This window comes from Cebus imitator, unplaced genomic scaffold, assembly GCF_001604975.1.
Source record: "Cebus imitator isolate Cc_AM_T3 unplaced genomic scaffold, Cebus_imitator-1.0 Scaffold609, whole genome shotgun sequence".
NCBI classification, from domain to species: domain Eukaryota; kingdom Metazoa; phylum Chordata; class Mammalia; order Primates; family Cebidae; genus Cebus; species Cebus imitator.
Genome location: NW_016107924.1, coordinates 927,498 through 941,650, shown reverse-complemented (window position 1 = coordinate 941,650; position 14,153 = coordinate 927,498). Strand labels below are relative to the sequence as shown.

Genomic DNA, 14,153 nt, shown 5'->3' with positions numbered 1-14,153 from the left:
TGGTGGTGGTGGTAGGCTTGTTGGGTGTTTTACTGTAGTGATTAGATATGATTCCTCTATCTTTATCCTTTGTTTATTGGCTCTTCTAGTATGCTTAATAGTTTTAGTTGCTTTCATAATGGTAATCACCATCTCTTTACTTCAAGACGTAAGATTCCCTAGAGAATGTTTTTGGCTGTTTCTGTGGTGATAATTCCCTTAGTTTTTTTGCTTGTTTGTAAAAGATTTTATATTTCCTTTATTTCTGAAGCATAGAAGAATTTGGCTGGGTATAATATTCCTTTCTGGCAGTTTTTTCTTTGAGGACTTCAGATGTATTATCCCACTTTCTCCTGTCCTCCAAGGTTTCTGCTCAGAAATTTGCTGTTAGTCTAATAGGAATTCCTTTATATGTGACTTGTTGCTTTATTCTTGCTGCTTTTAGTATTTTTTCTTTGTCTTTGCTTTTTTGACAATTTGACTGTAATGTGTCTCATATGGGACCTGTTTGAGTTGAATCTATTTGGCATTCTTTGAGCTTCTTGTACCAGGATGTCCATCCTGCTCCCAAGACTTGGGAATTTTTCAGCTATTATATCATAAAATATATTTTCTAACCTTTTCCCTTCTCTTCTTCTGGAATTCTCATAATGCAAATATTTATTCACTTAATGGTGTTTATAAATTCTGTAGGCTTTCTTCAGTTTTTGTAATTCTTTTTCTTTCATCTCTCTCTGCTATTTTTAGCAAACTGTCTTTAAGTTTAGAAATTTCTTCTACTTGGTCCAGTCTATGGTTGAAGCTGTCAGTTGCATTTTTAAATTTTATTCATTGAATTATTCAGCCTTAGGATTTCTGTCTGATTCTTTTTTATATCTATATCTTTGTTAAATTTCTCATTCAAATTATGTGTTGTTTTTGTAATTTTATTGAATTGCCTATCTATAGTCTCTTGTATCTCACCGAGTTTGTTTAATATTGTTATTTCGGATTCTTTTTCTGGCATTTTGTATATTTCTCTATCATTGGGATCTATTATAGGAAAATTATTGTGGTCCTTTAAAGGTGTCAGATTTCTTCCTTTGTAATGTTTGATTTGTCTCTACATTGATTTCTTTGCATTGAGAGGAAAGGTTGCCTCTTACAAGTTTATGAAGAAGCTTCATAAGGAAAGACTTATTTGTATGAATGGGTCTTGCATTGTCACTTTTATGGGGTATGTTAGGCTTTGGTTCTTTGTGGGTAGTATAGTTTCTGTGTAGTTTCTTCAGCTTTAACTTAGGCTAGTGTCATGTACTAGTGTCTATGTACTAGTGTCTAAGCAGCATAGGCTGCAACAGTTGGTTATGGTAGTAAGGTTTTGCTGGGGTTCAGCTTGCCAGGCTGTTTCTCAGGGGTGCATGCTGGGGTGCATGCATGCATGTGTGGTTTGGTGAAGTTAAGCCTAGGGTTAGACCTATGGAGGTGTTACTCTGTTCTAGATGGAACACAGAGGTTCATAAACCAAGATCAACAATAAAAGTCCAATTTTCTTGATGAGAGCCCCTTAGGCAACCCAACAGAAACTTTGATGCATTGTTCAACTAACATATATAAGCTTAGCCTTGGCTTGCATAATCTTAGAGACCCAAATACGTATTTAACTCTTTCGTAGTTCATATACTATGCAGAATCTCTACCATGCTAGATACATATGTTAATATAGTAGACACTTATTACATATTACAGTTCCAACATTGTAGCTTCTTTTATACAGTATCAGTTGGTATCAGATGCCTTCTTGTTATTAAATGACAAAATTTTGATATTGTTAGTCTGTATTATAAACAAGGAGGATTACTTCTGAGGATATTCTTGTTGTTGATTTAGCTCTTGATCTTTCAAGATTTCAAGTACACAAAACAATTTGTTAAAATATTATCAAATTTTAGAGTAAGCTTTCATTTTCTTAAGTTTTTACCTCAAGTTATTATTGCTGTCATAATCTAACATGACTCTCTGTTTCTCAGGTTTGGGCGAAGATTGATTCTCAGATGGTCTTTCCTTCAGCTTGCCATCACTGACACCTGCACTGCCTTTGCTCCCACCTTGTCTGTTTACTGTTTACTACGCTTCTTGGCAGGTTTTTCTTTAATGAACATCATTTCAAATAATACTACACTCAGTAAGTCAACCATTGTGATCTTCTCTATTTTTTGAGCCTGGAATCTGAAACTGAAATTTCATCTTTATTTGACTTTAATATGCTCTATGGGTTTTCTTTCAGGTACCGAGTGGATAAGGCCCCAGTCTAAAGCCCTGGTAGTAATACTGTTATCTGGGGCCCTTAGTATTGGACAGATAATCCTGGGAGGCTTGGCTTATGTCTTTCGAGATTGGCAAACCCTGCATCTGGTGGTGTCTGTACCTTTCTTTGTCTTCTTTCTTTTCTCAAGGTAGGAGCCTTTTCTCTTGTCTTATGGGGTCCTGGAATGAAAATGAATATTGAATAAGAACATATTGATTTTCTTAGTCCCACATTTGGACCTAGACTGATGTTCTCATCTGTTCACTCTGTGCAGCTTGAGAAACAGAATGGTAAATAGCAGTGACTTCTGCCTGGGAGTTCTGATGTAAAATTTGAAAAAACTTTTATAGTGGACATAGAAAAATTCCAATTTTGTTTTTCTTACTAAAAATATAGACCCAAAGGAATATCTCAAAATATTTCGAAAGGAATATCTCTGATTCATTTTTACCTGGAAATAAATCAGGCTATGGTGATGTGTATAATGCTTTTCACTTTTACAGGTGAAATTGGATAAAAGCAAGAGACCACAAGTGTATTCATACAGCTCTTTGGCAATAGAGCAGCACAGTTTCACCAGTACTAAAAGTTGGTACGCAGTTTGAGTGATTTATAGCATGCGTTCAGCACTTCCTCCTCCATCAGATAATTTTAATAAACATTTATTTGTGGCAAACTTCTTCTCTACCTTTAAAAGCAATCTAGGGGAGATCAGATTCAGTTAGAAATTACTGGACCATTGAGATATTACTACAGCTTTAACACAGTGAGATGAATTTTGATAGAGTAGAGCATAATCCATGTCAGACTCATCCATTATCTTATTCCATCTTCATAACAACCCAATAAGGAATATAGCACTGCTGTTTTCATTTTATTGACAAGGAAACTGAAGCAGATGTAAATGAATGACTCACTTGCATACTAAGTTACCAACATAGCTGCTAGTGGCAGAAGTACTTCCAACCTTTGAGCAGCTTTAAGCTTACATAATTTGAAGACTTATTTATTTTTTTTAAAGAATACATATCATCGACATAAATTTGCTAGAACTCATGCCAAGCTTTGGAAAGAACTTATGCATGTAGGGAGCCTAAAGCTTAAGCTTCACAGACTCCTTTGAAAATTTTCCTGTGATCAAACAAAGAAGCGATTTAACTCCAAAGTCTGTGTTCCTAAACCATGAAGGTGTTCTGCAGGATCATGGTCATGTTTTCCTAGTATTTGTATAATAAAATATGACTTTCTATTTCCAACCCAACTAAGTGGTGGGTATAAATAGAAGGCAAAAGGCACGCGTAGCCAATAATCATATAACTAATAAGAAAGACAGAGATAACTGCATTTGTGTGTTTTTCTTTTATCAGGTGGCTGTTTGAATCTGCTCGGTGGTTGATAATCACCAATAAACTAGATGAGGGCTTAAAAGTACTTAGAAAAGTTGCACGCACAAATGGAATGAAGAATGCTGAAGAAACCCTGAACATAGATGTGAGTAGGAAAGGGAAGGTGGTTACTGGGTTGAAGAGACAACACAAGCTGACATCTGTCTTCTCCTTGTCGAAATAGACAAACTGCTTCTAAGAAGGGTAGCTAGCTGAGAACACAAGCTCGGTTCTCATTTTTTCAAGGCCATCTTATTTAAAAGAAGCTTTGGGAATTATGTAACTATCTCTTCCTTTAGCTCACTTCCTGATCTGAATCTATAATCTATGCATCCTTGTGGATACACTACACCCCTTTGGGGCCTCATTTTCAAATGTCTTTATTGCTGCATGATTTCCTGAAGGCTCCTTTAATGTTCTCATTTATTTTCCTTCACACCACTTTCACTCCTGTAATTGTGTATCATATATCACACTTGAGAGAAAGGGAACACATTTCCCTTGTCCTATGGAGTGCCAGTTCTTATCACAATGCCTGGGGCGATGTTGGTAAATGATTCATGTTTGTTATTGAAGGTTGTGAGATCTACCATGCAGGAGGAACTGGATGCAGCACAGATCAAAACAACTGTGTGTGACTTGTTCCGCCACCCCAGTATGCGTAAAAGGATCTGTATCCTGTTATTTATCAGGTGGGCATTACAGTATATCAGGGGCATTAAAAGTGTGGTGACATGAATGGATTTTTTTATTTCAAAGGTTACAACAGTACTGTGTGTGTTTGTGTGTGTGTGTGTGTGTGTGTGTGTGTGTGTGTGTGCAAGTACACGTAGGGCTGATTTGTACATAAAAGATGAAGAAAATATACAGATACCTGCCACATTTGAAGGTAGGCAGAGGGTTATGTAGACTCACATGGACTGGTTACACAGTGAGGAGTCAGTTAGCCCTATCATCCTGCTAGTCTCATCGCTGCTGATTGATACTGAGGATAAATTTTGGTGTTTAATTTTCGTTATTTTTTTCAATTCTACTTGAAACAAATCTTAGTAATGTGCACAGATTATGAATGTGTACAACTCCAAGAAAGACAGAAAGAGAAAGAAAAAAAAGAAAAGAAAGAGAGAGAGGGGGAGGAAGGGAGGGAGGAAGGGAGGGAGGGAGGGAAAGAAAGAAAGAAAAGAAGAAATGAAGGAAGGAAGAAAAGGAAGGAAGGAAGGAAGAAAAGGAAGGAAGGAAGGAAGGAAGGAAGGAAGGAAGGAAGGAAGGAAGGAAGGAAGGAAGGAAGGAAGGAAGGAAACAGAAAATATAATCAACACCCAGATTAAGATGTAGACAAACCTTGTGCATCATCTACAGCAATAACAACTTCCCTGCCAAAAAAACTTAAGGACAGTCTGGCCTCCATCACTATGTAGGATTGTTGCCTGATTTTGACCTTCACAAAATGTAAAAGAGAACATGGCTCTGTTTGTCACAGGCTCCTTTTCCTCTACTTTCTTAAGGTTTATCAGTGTGCTGCGTGTAACAATAGATTGTTCTCCTTCTCAGTGTTTCAGCATTCCAAAAGATGAATACAGTACAATTTCTTTATCTACTTCATTGTTGATGGACTTTTACTTATTTCCCATTTGGGGTGTTCGCACAAGGGCTTCTGTAGACAATCTTGTACATTGTCTCTTGGGGATATGTAAGTACTTACTTTGGTAGTGTCAGTAGAAAAAAATTTAAATATAATTCTGAATTTTTGAAAACCTATAAAAAGTGTTACAGGAGAGCATACGTCCACTTCTAAGCTGAACACAGTACTATTGAATTGTACAGTTTACCTCTTCCTAGGCATATCCTAGAGGTGGCTACTTCATTTAATTGCATTGTGCTTTATCACTTTTCCCCTACCCACCACATCACAGACTCTGGCTTCTGAATCCTAGACAGTCAGAGTGGGACAAATATGTAGAGATAATGGTCAGAGAAGAACTTTCTTGCTTGGAATTGCTATGATATGTGGTGGTTTCTTCTGCCATAATGTCTAAAGCTAGTTCTTTCTGGATGTAGTAGATCATTATTGTGGACTAGTTCCATTATCATTTAAAACAACTTGTTATAGCTATATGATGTTTTTTATAAGCTATGTGGTAACTGCAAAGCAAAAACCTGTAATATGTTAAAATTAAAGCACAAAGAATCAAAAGATACTACTAGAGAAAAACACAAATAAAAACTCTAAAAGTGAAAGAAAAGGGAAAAAAATCTACAAAACAAGTAGAAAACAAGTAACAAAATGAAAGTGCTCAGCCCTTACCTATCGATAATTACCTTGAATGTAAATGGATTCAGTTCTGCAATTAAAGACATAGAGTGGTTGAATGTTATTTGTTTTTTACTTAAAATGGCTCCTGGTCATCTCCTACTTCCAAAGAGCCCACAGATGGTCTATAAGAGAAACACGTGTATCCCTGCCTCTGTGTCCCTCCAGTGTGCTTATTCATTAATCACATTCTCTGTCTCTGCTCTGACTCCTCAGGAGATAGCCACTGTTTCTTACCTTAAATTTCTTATAATTGTGTCAGGCACCACAACGCTGTGCTCCCAGATAGTGCTGCCAAGCAGGTAGTCTTTTTGAGAGTTACTCTCCAGCAAAGGGAAAATTCTTCATAGTAGTAGTGTTGGGGAGAAGAGAAAGAGCACTTACAGCATACTGACAGCTCTGGGAAAAGGAATTATTTCCCTAATTTTCAAGCTTTAATTCTTCTATGTTCATTGCTTATATACCATTGAGTGTGATGACTGACTCAGGTTAAGTTTTCCTGTCATTATCAACTATATGCTTGAAGACTTGGACAAAAGAATGACTGACAGGAGTCCTGTTCTTATAAAATGTCATGCAATTATTCAGGATAACTCTAAGATCGCCATCTTTAAAACAAAGTACTCTACAAATCGTACTGAGTCTTTATTTCTTAACAGTGACCAATAACAGCCTGGGCCAATATGATAATCAACTGCAGGACGTAGTCTCTAAACCTTATGACGTGTCTTTTCTATTTTGTTCACTACAGATTTGCAAACACAATACCTTTTTATGGTATCATGATCAATCTTCAGCATGTGGGGAGCAATATTTTCCTGTTGCAGGTACTTTTTGGAGCTGCTACTCTCATAGTCCGAGGTCTTGCTCTTTTCACACTAAATCATATGGGCCGTCGAATAAGCCAGATATTGTTCATGTTCCTGGTGGGCCTTTCCGTTTTGGCCAACACGTTTGTGCCCGAAGGTGAGAGAAGAGTGGACTTTGGGGGAAAGAAAGTGTCTTCTCTTCATTCTTCAGGAATTGTATTGGTCACACTTGCCTAAAACCAGGAATAAGGAGGGGTGCCATTTAAAGGCGGCATATTCCCCCAAAGCAATATGAGCATGTAATACAGATTTGGCTAAGAATTGAGAAAAAAGCCAGGGGCAGCTCAGATCTGCATTTATCTTCATCAACTCTGGAAGTAGCTAGATAGTGGTGCCATTCATTCCTGACAGTTTCTCTAGGACATCAGCCGATCACATGCCCTTTGGTTAATCATACTTTTGATAACAAGAATGGCATGTCTAGGCCTTGCAATTATATCCCATTTGAGCACACGATATGATTGCTTCCTTTGTGTGGGCTCTGTCTAGGTTTTTCCTCATTACTCTGTCTTCACTGACCAGTCTACTCACTGAGATCTGTGTAGCCACACTTGGGTGTGATGTTAAGTCAGCATGACTGCAGCCCTGGATTGGGGGAAATCTTTTTGACTTTAATGAAATAGAAATCCTTTGTTTTCAAGCAGAGAACAAATATATGGTAGGAACAACAAACTAGGCAGATTAAAAGCCTATTTACCTCCCTGTTAGACTATTTTATAAGTTAATACAATGATTATATATAATGATTAGGGGAAACTTAGTAGGCATTATGCCTTCCCTGCTTCCCAATACAAGATTGTATATTACCGCATAATAGATTGGGGAATTCAACTCCTCTTTCTGAATATTATCAATAATGTATATTTCCTGTCTTACATTAGAGCACTTTCTAATCTTATAAAGGTATGATTCTATTTCTTTTTACGTTAGGCAGAAAACATTCTCTGAAACTTCCTTTTAATGGCTTCCAAATTCTGAATTTATTTTTCCCCAAATAGAAGTTCTATTTCTTGCTTCCTTATGCCTATCATCATTCTGGATCTAGCCTCTCTTTACTCTGCCCTGCAACAAAGGAGATTTTTCATTAGTCTCTTGTGCAATACCAACTCCATGACAATACAGCATCTGCACTAGATTGACTAAGTTATCCAGATTTACCTGGGACTTTCTTGGTTTTATCAATAAAATTTTCACATCACTAAAACCCCTTCATCCCTGGGAAATTGAGGATGGCTGGTCACTTTAAATTCTGCACTTTAATTGTAAAGTTCTCAAGTTTAGTGCTGAGTCTCAGACTCCTCAATAATTGTCCACATGATGATTCTACCTTCTATAGAATGGGCATAGCAAATACTGGACAGAATAAGTAAGAAAAAATTTCTGCTAAAATTTTCCCCTCCCTCTCTGAAAAACCTTAGATATGCAGGGGAATTTCCTGCATTAATCCAGATAATTTTATGCATTTTTGTCACCTAAGTTGATAATTCTAAGCTGATAATTTTTCAGCTTATCAACCACTGGATGTTCTCTGTCACTGTTGTTTCTACAGTATTTTTCAAACATGCAAATATTCAATAGGTTGTTTTTAAATTAAGTTTGGTGGATGTTGCTTCCTTTAGCCCAGATCTCAGAGTCTCACTGGTCTCTTCTATTTTCCAGAAATGCAGACCCTGCGTGTGGCTTTGGCATGTGTGGGAATCAGCTGTTCTGCTGCTGCTTTTTCCAGTTGTGCTGTTCACCTCCTTGAACTCGTCCCCACTGTTCTCAGGTATAAGAGATATCGATGCTCCACCAGAGCCCAAAATAACAATTTCCTACCAAACACTTACTGAGGGAATAAAACTGAGACCTGTTTATTATTATAAAAGCAATCATTTATGATACTAATAATATACTAACAAAAATTATGGCCAATGTTTATTGCAAGATGGCTTTGTGCCATCTACTGTGCTGGGCAGTATTTTAATGCATCATCTCACTAAGCTTTTGGACCACTCATCAGAGTAGGTGTAATGTGTAACAGTCTGTTTAAAATGATGAAAAGGAATCTTAACTCACATTGAATCTGATTAAAAACAGAAAATCATAGAGAAAATCTCAAAAGCAACTGTTTGCCCATGTTTTTAATGATTGTGTTTTACTGTCTTCTGTAGGTAAATCAAAATAATATGTCACAAATTATGTGTGTAGATTTTTTTCTGATTATCGTGTTTTGTCATTTATCTTTAGGGCAAGAACTTTAGGAATCGATTTAATGACTAGTAGGATTGGAGCAGCACTGGCTCCCCTCTTGATGACCTTAACAGTATTTGTTACCACTTTGCCATGGATCATTTACGGAGTTTCCCCCATCATTGCTGGTATTGTTGTCTTCCTCCTACCAGAAACCAAGAATCTGCCTCTGCCTGATACCATCAACGATGTGGAAAATCAGTGAGTTAATCTTCTAGCCGTGTCCTGAGAGAAGCAGTGTACTCTAGATCTGTGATAAGAGATGAAAAACACCATATGTATCCTTGGGATTAATATGAAAGCTTAGCCTTTTATGAGCTACTTCCACTTGGGCCATTGCGTTTCATTAGCAGCAGGGCCAGCTCTATCCATTCTGAATTCCAACACTAGATTACAGAGACACCCTCACTGGTGGTTTTAGTGATAAAGAAACAAAAATGAACTATGTCGTGATGGCACATACTACCTTTCCTCATGAAAGACACACACTCATGATGGTACCTAATGATTCTTGTTCTCACAGAGCTTGGGATATAGTGGGGAAAGAAACAAAATAGTGAAGGAAGACTGTCTTTAATAGTGAAGGAAGACTCTCACAAAGAGTTAAAGATCCTCCTTGAAAAGATAATAAAGGAGATAAATCTTGTCTAGTTGCCTATGAAATTCAGTCAGTCTTGCTGCCACAAGTAGTAGAAGGATTTAGGATTCAGAAAATAAACTAGGAAAAGTTATTTTTATTTTTTAATTTTAATTTTTAAGTTTTATTTTATTTGTGTATTTAAAGACAGGGTCTCATCTGTCACCCAGGCTGGAGTGCAGTGGGGCAATCACAGCTCACTGAAGCCACGACTTCCTGGGTTCAGGTGATTCTCTCACCTCTGCCTCTCAAGTAGCTGAGACCACAGGTGCATGCCTCTACACAGGGCTAATTATTTGTATTTTTAGTAGAAATTGGGTTTCACTGTGTTGCCCAAGCTGGTCTCAAACTCCTGAATCTCAAGCAATCCACTTGCCTTGGCCTTTTATTTTGTTTTTAATTGACTCAAAATAATTGTACATATTATGGGGAACAGTGTGATGTTTTGATACATATAAATCAGGGTAATTAGCAAATCTATAATCTTAAACACTTATCATTTATTTGTGGTGAGAACATCTAAATCCCTTCTTATAGCTCTTTTGAAATATATAATACATTATTGTTAGTTATGGTCACTTTACTGTGCCATGGAACACTAGAACTTATTTATCCTATCAAACTGTAACTTTGTACCTGCTGATGAACCTCTCTCTGTCTCCCCCTACCTCCTTCCTTCCCTAGCCTCTGACAACCACTATTCTACTATCAACTTCTATGAAATCAGCTTTTCAAAGATTCTACATATGAGTGAACTCATGCAGTATTTGTCATGTGCTTCTCTTATTTCACTTAACATGGTTAATCCATGTTGTCATTAACATACCGTAATCCATGTTAAGTGGACAGGATTTCATTCTTTTTTATGGTCATATTGTATTTCATTGAATATATATATGAGTATATATATGTGTATATATATATTCAATGAAATATAATATATATTCAGTATGTATATTGACATATATATCACACACACATACATATTTATATATATATAAATGTATAACTTTTCAAAATCTACTTATCTGTTGATGGACACTTAGGTTAATTTTATATCTTCCCTATAGTGAATAGTGCTGCAATACATATGGGAGTGCAGCTATTTCTTTGACATAGTGTTTCATTTCCTTTGGATATATGCCCAATAGAGAGATTGCTGGATATTATGGTGGTTAACTTAATTTGTTGAAGAATCTTTATACTGTTTTCCATAATGGCTATGCTAATTTACATTTCTACCAATCATGTATAAGTTCCTCTTTCTCTACATTTTCACTGTCATTGGTTATTTTATGACTTTTGTTAATAGCCATTCTAATTCGGGTGAGATGATATCTCATTATGGCTTTAATTTGTATTTTCTTGATGATTAGTGGTGTTGATAATTTTTTTCAGATACCTTTTGGGCATTCATGTGTCTTCTTTTGTGAAATATCTATTCAGATCCTTTGCCCACTTTCAAATCATACTTTTTTACTGTTGAGTTCCTTTTGTATTTTAGTTATTAGTCCCTTGTTAGATGCATAGTTTGTGAATATTTTATTTCATTCTGCAGGCTGTCTCTTCACTTCCTTGATTGTTTTCTTTGCTGTGTAAAGGCTCTTTAGTTTGATATAATTCCATTTGTATATTTTTGCTATTTTGGTATTACCTCTTTAAATGTTTAGTACAATTCACCTGTGAAGCCTTCAAGTCCTGGACTTTTCTTTGATGGGGGACTTCTTATTATTGATTTAGTTTCCTTATTCTTTTATTGGCCTGTTGAGGTTTTCTAATTCTCCATGATTCAGTCTTAGAAGGTTTGTGTGTGTCTAGGAATTTATCTGTTGTTGTTTTTTTTTTCCAATTTTTTGGTTTATATTTGTTCGTAACAGTCTCTAAGGGTCCTATTTGTGACATCAGATGTGATGTCTTCTTTGTCATCTCTAATTTTATTTATTTGAGTCACCTCTCTTTTTTCTTAGTCTGGCTAAGGCTTTGTTGATGTTGTTTGTCTTTTCAAAAAACTAATTTTGCTGATCTTTTGTATTTTTGTCTCTTTTATTTATCCTGCCCTGATATTTATTATTTCCTTTTTCTAATTTTAATTTTAGTTTGTTTTTGTTTTTCTAGTTCCTTTAGGTGTAATATTAGTTTGTTTATTTCAGATCTTTAAATTTTTGTTGTAGACATTTAATGCTAAATGGCTTTTGCTGTATCCCATAGGTTTTGGTATGTTATGTTTGCATTTTCATTTGTCTCAAGGACTTTTTAAATTTTATTTTTATTTTTTCACTGACCCAATGATTGTTTAGGAGCATATTGCTTAATTTCCACGTATTTTTACAGTTTCCGGAGTTCTTTGTGTTACTGATTTCTAGTTTTATTACATTCTGGTCAGAAAAGATATTTTATATTAATTTGATTTTTAAAAATTTGTTGAGATTTGTTTTGTGGCCTAACATATGATTTAGCTTGAAAAATGTTCTGTGTGTTTCTGAGAAGAATATGTCTTGTGCAGCTGTTGGATGAAATGTTCTGTGATTTTTGGATATAGGATGTGATTTAATTTCAATATTTCTTAGTTGATTTTCTATCTGGATGATCTGTCCATTGCTGAAAGTCTCCTATTATTATTTTATGCAGCCTATCACTTCATTTAGGCCTATTAATATTTGCTCAATATATTTAGGTGCTCTGATGTTGGAACATATATATTTATAATTGTTTTATCTTATTGCTGTATTGACCCCTTAACTATTATGGTTGGTCTTATCTCTTTTTGCAATTTCTGGCAAAAAAAAAAACCTGCAAAAAGAAACAAGACCATAGTGTTTATTTTATCTGATGTAAGCATAGCTACTCCTATCTTTTTTTCAGTTTCCATTTGCAAGAAATATTTTTCTCCTTTTGTTCAATTTAAGTTTATGTGTGTGCTTATAGTTAAGTTAAAAATTTCATTCTATCACTCTATGTCTTTAATTTCAGAATTTAATCCATTTACTTTCAAGGTAATTATTAATAGATAAGGGTTTAACACTGCCATTTTGTTACTTGTTTTCTACTTGTTTTGTAGATTTTTCACCCTTTCTTTTATTTTTACAGTTTTTATTTGTGATTTTCTCTAGTAGTATCTTTTGATTCTTTGTGTTTAGTTTTAGCATATCTAGTATAGATTTTTGCTTTGCAGTTACCACAAAGCTTATAAAAAACATCTTATAGTTATAACAAGTTATTTTAAATGACAGCAAGTTGACACTGATCACAAAGAAAAGAGACGAAACAAGATCATCTGGTACAATTCACCTCTCCTTCCACCTTTTGATTTTTGTCATGATTTACACATTTATTTTGCTATCTCCTAACAAATTATTGTAGTTATTATTTTTGATAGTTTTTCTTTTTAGTTTTCATACTAAAGATATAAGTGGTTTACATGCCACAATTATGATACTAGAGTAACAATCACATTAAGGCCTTTTTCTTTAACTTCAAAGAACTCCACTTAGCATTTCTTATAGAACAGTTATGATAATGATGAATTCCCTCAGCTTTTTTATTTGCCTGGAAAGTCTTTATTTCAATTCATTTCTAAAATATAGCTTTATGGGTACAGTATTCTTGGCAGTCTTTTCTTTTTCTTTTTTGGCCTTTAGCATTCTGCATATAACATCTCAATCCTTTCTGACCTGCAAAATTTCAACTACAAGTCAGCTTCCAGGCATATTGGATCTCCCTTACATATGATTTGCTTCTTTTTTTTCTTTGTGCTTTCAATTGCTCTATTTGCCTGCTCTTTGAGAGTTTATTATGATGTGTCTTGGGATATTCTTGTTTGGGTTTAACTGATTGCTGACAAGAGATAATGTTTAAATAATAAAAACAGCATATTCACTTCTTATGTCTTTCATAACAAAGTATCACAAACTTAGGGACAAAAAAAAAAAAAAAGAAATTTATTGTCTCACAGTCCTGGAAGCTGGAAGCCTGAGATCATTTTATTGAAAAGGCCTTGACCGATTCCAGGTGGAAGATGGCCAACTAGGAACAGCCTAGCATTGCAGCTCCCAGTGAAAGTGCAGAGGGTGAGTGGACACCGCATTTCCAGACAGATTTTTATTGCCCACAGACCAGAAGATCCCCAGGCGGAGGAGCCCCATGGATCGCCAGCGCAGCTGTTTTGGCCAGCATGGCTGTTTTGGCCCAAGCGGCTGCTTTGTACGGTGGTTCTCCATACAAAATACACTGGGCCGGTGCCCTCTTAGCTGGAGATTGGAGCCCCAGGAAGACAGATCACCCATTCATCTGATTTGAAAGGGGACTGAAAGAGGGAGCCAGGCCAGGAGATCCCTGGGCAAAAAAACTGCCAGGAATCTCAGCGCCATTGTTTCAGCCAGCACAGTGAGTAACCGCACGGGAAATCACACAGATCCTGGCGCCTTTTCAACAGATGACTGGAACACCTGGGAGA

At 35.9% G+C, this 14,153-nt stretch overlaps 1 protein-coding gene across 1 annotated transcript in view; it reads left to right on the top strand.

The window, feature by feature from the left end:
- Positions 1-9,268, top strand: part of SLC22A10 (solute carrier family 22 member 10) — a 13,345-nt gene extending 4,077 nt beyond the window's left edge. Inside the window, exons 3-9 of the mRNA XM_017516939.2 lie at positions 1,989-2,143; positions 2,246-2,414; positions 3,634-3,757; positions 4,228-4,343; positions 6,714-6,928; positions 8,491-8,599; positions 9,061-9,268. Of these exons, the coding sequence (XP_017372428.1) occupies positions 1,989-2,143; positions 2,246-2,414; positions 3,634-3,757; positions 4,228-4,343; positions 6,714-6,928; positions 8,491-8,599; positions 9,061-9,268 (1,096 nt within the window). The remainder of the gene's footprint in view (positions 1-1,988; positions 2,144-2,245; positions 2,415-3,633; positions 3,758-4,227; positions 4,344-6,713; positions 6,929-8,490; positions 8,600-9,060) is intronic.
- The last annotated feature ends 4,885 nt before the right edge of the window (positions 9,269-14,153 follow it).